This window comes from Octodon degus, unplaced genomic scaffold (genome assembly GCF_000260255.1).
Source record: "Octodon degus isolate 3935 unplaced genomic scaffold, OctDeg1.0 scaffold00003, whole genome shotgun sequence".
NCBI classification, from domain to species: Eukaryota; Metazoa; Chordata; class Mammalia; order Rodentia; family Octodontidae; genus Octodon; species Octodon degus.
Window position 1 is genome coordinate 23,968,462 of NW_004524579.1, and position 5,835 is coordinate 23,974,296.

The 5,835-nt window shown below is 40.3% G+C and overlaps 1 protein-coding gene across 1 annotated transcript in view; it reads left to right on the top strand.

Moving 5' to 3' along the window:
• Positions 1–798: 798 nt before the first annotated feature.
• Katnal2 (katanin catalytic subunit A1 like 2) overlaps positions 799–5,835 on the top strand; it is a 51,869-nt gene continuing 46,832 nt past the window's right edge. The window contains exons 1-2 of the mRNA XM_023713620.1: positions 799–965; positions 2,283–2,325. Coding sequence (XP_023569388.1) covers positions 893–965; positions 2,283–2,325 — 116 coding nt within the window. The 5' untranslated portion in view covers positions 799–892. The remainder of the gene's footprint in view (positions 966–2,282; positions 2,326–5,835) is intronic.

Consider the following 5,835-nt stretch of genomic DNA (forward strand, 5'->3'; position numbering starts at 1 on the left):
CCCTGAACTTGTCTAATCAGGCGCTTAGTCTGCTGAGCTATCTCACTGGCCCTGAATTCAGATTTTACCAGTTGTCAAATGTTACCTGAATGAAAACTGATGAAATAAGGATTCTTTTTTTCTTTTTTGCTCCAAATGCCTTCAGGGCAGGTTTGGCTGGCTTGAGTTGTGGGGATTGAACCACAGCAACCTGAGCCTGACTGCTCTGTTGAAGCAGCCACTTCAAGAACTGAGCTAATGGGCAGGTCCCCATGAAAACTGATGAATAAAGAGGTAATCAGATTAGCCAAATTCTCATTTTTGGCTTATCATAATAAAAGTAATATAAAAGATATTTTCTTAGTGGATTTATTTATTTGACTTGAAAACACTTGAAAAATAGTTTTGAACAATGATGATATCACTAGAATAAGTAGCTCCTAGAGTTAACTGCTTTGGAAAACTATCTCTATCTCTATCTCTATCTCTATCTCTATCTCTATCTCTATCTCTATCTCTATCTCTCTATCTATCTATCTATCTATCTATCTATCTATCTATCTATCTATAGTATGAAATGTTCTTACTTGTTTTCATTTAATATACTATTTATTTATTTATTTATTTTTTGCCGGAACCAGGGATTGAACTCAGGCCCTTGCGCTTGGCAGGGAAGCGCTTATTCCACTGAGCCATCTCCCCAGCCTTATATACTATTTAATCTATGTTTTCTCTTTGTGTTGAATCTCTTTAGACTTAAGACTTTTTGCCTTTATTCATTATACCCAGAATTAAAATATTTTTTCTATTAACTGCCAGATATATCGATACAGCCCATACATTGGAGCAAGAAACTCAACTGGGGTTACGACGATTTGAAGTTTGTGACAACATTGACCTTGAAACCATTTTGATGGAATATGAGAGCTATTATTTTATAAAATTCCAGAAATACCCCAAAATTGTTAAAAAGGCATCAGATACAGGTACATGGCTTTTCTCTAGATAATAAGGTTTGATCCCATCATTAAAAATGGTTTCATCTTATTCTCGCATGGTGCCCCTCACCCTGCTCTGTAATAATAGATGAGAATGATCACTTATTCTTCTCTCTTAGACCCAAAGTAAAAAACTTAAACATAATGGCCGGAATATTAATGATCCCTTAGTCAAGTTGGCATTTCTTTGAGAAATGTATGCTGTAGAGGGGTGAAAGCAAAGCCCCAGTGTTTTGCAAGTACTCTTTAGAAGATGAGCATTAAGTTCTGTAGAGATAAGGGCTTTGGTAGAGAATAAATGACAAAAGATTTTTTTTTTCTTGTTAGGAAGACTTATTATCTATCTTGAAAATAACATGAAAATGAGTATTGGTGAAGCTAATAGCTCATGTATAGATAATGAAATGCTTTTGAAAGCCATCAATCCAGATCATGATCAATATAATGCAAAAACCCAGTATAGGTTAGCAGTCAAAGAGGCTGGCTGGAGGGAAGAGCTAAAGCCAGGGCCTTAGGTTATGTAGTAACATTGACTTAGAAGTCTGGAAATGGGGGAAGTAATTATAAACCAAGGGAGATCATTGCCCAGTTTACAAAGCACTTGTTAAGCCACAGATGTTAACATTACATGTAGGGACCAGGAAACCAAGGGGAACATCAAATAAAAATAGCCAGGGCTCAGTCTCAAGAGTTGAAGGGGATCTAAGGGATATTTTATCTGAGCTCCTTTCCATTTCAGGGTTCAGATTGCTTCCTTGGTTAGTTGCTTGATGTGGGCCTATGAAAGCATTGACTCTGAAGCCCAGGGCTACATGCACTGACCTGAGCAGTTATAGTTACTGATGTAATCTGGATTCTAGATGGCTCACCTTGCTTGGTGCTCACATTTTCCTGTGATATTGGGCACAGAATGTCTATTTTAGAGTAAAGAAGCTGGTATGACTCACTAGTGTTCTGTGCCAGACTCACATGATCTTTGTGAGGTGCTGTGTACCCCAGGAGAGTGGTGTCAAGTTCATCAAAACTGTAAAGCCATCCATATTGGAAGTGCGGCCAAGTGTGTAGTCTCCAACATGTTTGCCTAGGCCTAGGAGTCTTTCTCTGAGAGGAGAGGCTTGGGAAAACTGGATTTCTTTCTTTTCTCTGAAAGTTTCATTTCTCTCTAGGTCACTATATCTAAGCCCTAGTTCAAAAAACTGTAGTGCATATGTTAAGAACAATATAAAAGGGGAAACCTATCTGAAAAATTACTTTGTCTTAAAATTAAATTCTTTCTTTTTCTTCCCAATGTTTATTTTGTCACAGAAGAAAATAATTTACTGCCAAGAAGTGGAGGGAAGACCAAAAGGTAAAGTGAATGCTAATTCATCTTGATCAACTCAACCCTAAGAATCTGTGGGATCCTTTTCCATAGGATTCTGCTGTGTACTTCCATAACTGTCTACCAGTGACACTTCTTGTGGCCTTGCAGCTTTGGTGGGGCCAGCTATGGTATCCCCTTAGCTTATAGCCATTGAAGACTTGGGTCACTGTCTGTCACTTCTCCCTGTTTATGGAAAACAACTGCAACCAGGGATGCTATCTTTCTGGGTCACATGTCATGGAAAGTTTGAACTTCAGAAAGACTGAAACCTAGTCCCTGGCCATGCTCTTATAAGCAATTTTATGGCATATAGTGTGTTCCTGAAACACTGTGATCATACAATAAATTGTATTTATTCATTTGTTGTGGTGGTACTGAGGATAGAACCTAGAGGGCCCTCACACTTTTTTTTTTTGCAGAACCAGGGATTGAACTCAGGCCTTTGTGCTTGCCAGGCAAGTGCTGATTCTACTGAGGCATCTCCCTGGCCCACCCTCCACTTTTTGAATTTTTTTATTATTATTTTGAAATGTGCCAAGATGCCCAGGCTGAACTCAAACTTTTGATCCTCCTGTCATAGCTTCCTAGAGTGCTGAAATATTTTCCCTTTTAAAGCAGTATCTGTCATTTCTTTGGGGACTGTGTGAAAACAACCAGTAATCCTGGAGATCAGGACATGGTCTGTTTCCCTGGGCTGGTTGGCATGGACCTGGCCTTTCCTACCTGTCTCTTGGTTTTTTCTGGCTTCTCATAACTCTGCTTCTTTGGGACTTGGGGTACCTGATGGGAGTGCTTTCTGTCCCTTGAATCTTCTGGGTGGATTCTCCCACAAGACCCCCAACCCTGTGCCAGTATCTTCCCCATTCCTTATTCCCACTCCCAACACGTACACCCTTGTTGTTATGGCTGTTAAGAAATACCCAGTTGCTCCTTCTGAATGGCCACTTTTGGGGCTGTAGGAACTGGGGATTTAGAGTATCCTAATAAAGCCTAAAAATCTCAGGGGTAGTAGTAGACACACAGGCCCTGAGGCAGTCAATAAAGTTTTTAAAAAATGCCTAGAATATAATTCAAAAAAGAAAACTTAGATTGAGATCACAAGCAACTTATTGGCTCTAAGAGATGTACATTCTATGTGTCCTACCCAGTCACCTGCTGTTACAAGTCCAGTTCCCCATCTATAGCCTGAGAAGGAAGGGAGCAGGACGTGTCCACAGCACTCATAGCGGCCCTTGTGCTCATGCATTCTTCAGGATAATGCTCATGATGGTGCTCTGCCTAAAGAGGCTGTTGCTTCAGCTATTCTTTAGGAATGGTTATGTCATTTTTACAAAAGTATTATTCAGTTATTTATAGTTTCCATAAAGCTAGTCAGACTCTTGTAACAAATGGTAACTGCCTGTGAATAGCAACAGTGAGGAACAATTTATGAGCTTGGCTTTAGACAGTATTTAGATTCTGATTGTTTTTCAGACACATATTCTTCCCTGCAATGTCCTCAGTGTTCTTTCTCTAACAGACGTTCTGTGAGCCAGTGTTGTTGGGGAGTTTGATTCCCCTTTGGGGATGTATCACAGTGGCCTAGGTGACAGCTGTGCTCTGAGGAGACGTCGGCACATGGCAACCCATAAAGGTTGGACAGCAAATGGTTAGATTCAGGAAAGATAATCAGGAAAGCAGTGAACAATGTTTCTATGCACAATTGTATAGTGAGCCACTTCTAGTCCTCAGCACAGCCCAGAAAGTTTACATTTGTAATCCCATGGGTGAGTTATTGGAATCTCATTAAGCTAATTCCATCCTACAACTTCAGTGCAATCCACGGTGAGAATAAAGGCGCTAAAGCATATTTGTAGCTATGGGAGCCAACGGGTCCTAAGTCCAGCCATGATGGCGGCTATCTAGAACAAAGACCTCCACCCAAGGCTGAACCCAGGTTTTATTTATTCATGAGGAAAAGAGTGGCTTGAGGATGAGTGACTGTGAGAATGGTGAGAAGGAGGTGAGTGCCAGGAGCTGGGCTAGGTAGGAGGCCTGCATTTACGTCTGCAATATATAGAGAGAAGGATATCCAGAAAGAGTAATCTACATTATACAGTTGAGATAGAATCTAATGTTTTGGGGTTGGTGCTGCAGCTCTGATGTGTAATCTTTCAAGTCCCAGGAAGTCATAGGCTCCATTCCAGCTGACAGCATGGAGCATTGGCTCTTCATCCAGTATCAGAGCAGTAAGTCAGGGCTTCCAGGAAAGTACACCTGCTGTTTTCAAAGACTACCACCAGTACCTCAGCTGGAATGATATGTATTGCTTAAGGCCAGTTGAAGGGATAAGGAAAAGTCATAGCTAGCTCTGTACCTGTCAATACATGAAAATAGGTCAGCCTCAGCCAAGACAGAGACAATTGCTTCTCTTTCAAGGAGAGTCGCCCAGGTGGTCCTCTATACAACTGTATCCTCAAAGATCACTGAATGAGAGGTTGTATCATGATACTGGTTGTTAGCAAATCACATTGTCTTAATCTTGCATCACACACCAGAAAATGTACTTCCACTTTGCAGGTTGTCTGGTGACCCAAGGGAGGAAAGGTATCTAATGTGATAGATGACAGAATTGGAGTCACAAAAGGCCTTAACGATTTAGGGGATGGGCTCAAAGTAACAAGATGAAATTTAGTGGAATAATGTCTAGGTCCTAACAAAAGATTCTCAACAAAGAGTTCCCCCATTATAGAACAGAGACCTAGAAATTCGAGTGAACTGCAGGTGCCAGCACCTGAATCAGCATCACCTGAATGTGATGTGCCTGGTAATGGGGCCTCAGGCCTTATCAACAGAAATACACTACTCAAAAAGTAGAAGGTTAATCTGTGCAGGTCTGAAGGCAGTAAATAAATAAATAAATAAATAAAATGATGAGAAGGGATCTGGGAGCCACATAACTTTAGGGATGACTGGGCCAACTGGAACTATTTAGCTGGAACAGAGGACTTGGGGATAGTGTCCTGAGACAATGCAGTTACCATCTTCACCCTCTAAAGGGCAACTGGGCCTTCTCTGCAGATCTCAATTGGGTGAACCTAGGACTGGGACCTAGATTTAAAACTGAGAGAATTTGGTTCCATATTTGGGAGAATTTTATAATTAGAGCTGATTGAGAATAAATTGCCTTACTTTGCACATTAGTGCTTTGGTCTTTTGTTGTGTTAAAGTAAATGTTTTGGGTCAGGTGTACCTAGTGGGAAATCAGAATAGAAAAATAGAGCTCTTATTCCCTGCCAGTCCCATAAGGGTACTGGGACAGATAGATAGATAGATAGATAGATAGATAGATAGATAGATAGATAGATAGATAGATATAGATCTCATATAATGTATTTTATTAATAAGGGTTTGTTTTCACAAAATGCTTTATGTTCACTTCATAGTTATTTCATTTTTGTGCCAGCAGGTGGTCCAAAATACTGATATTCTTATTCCTAGTTTACAGATGAAAAC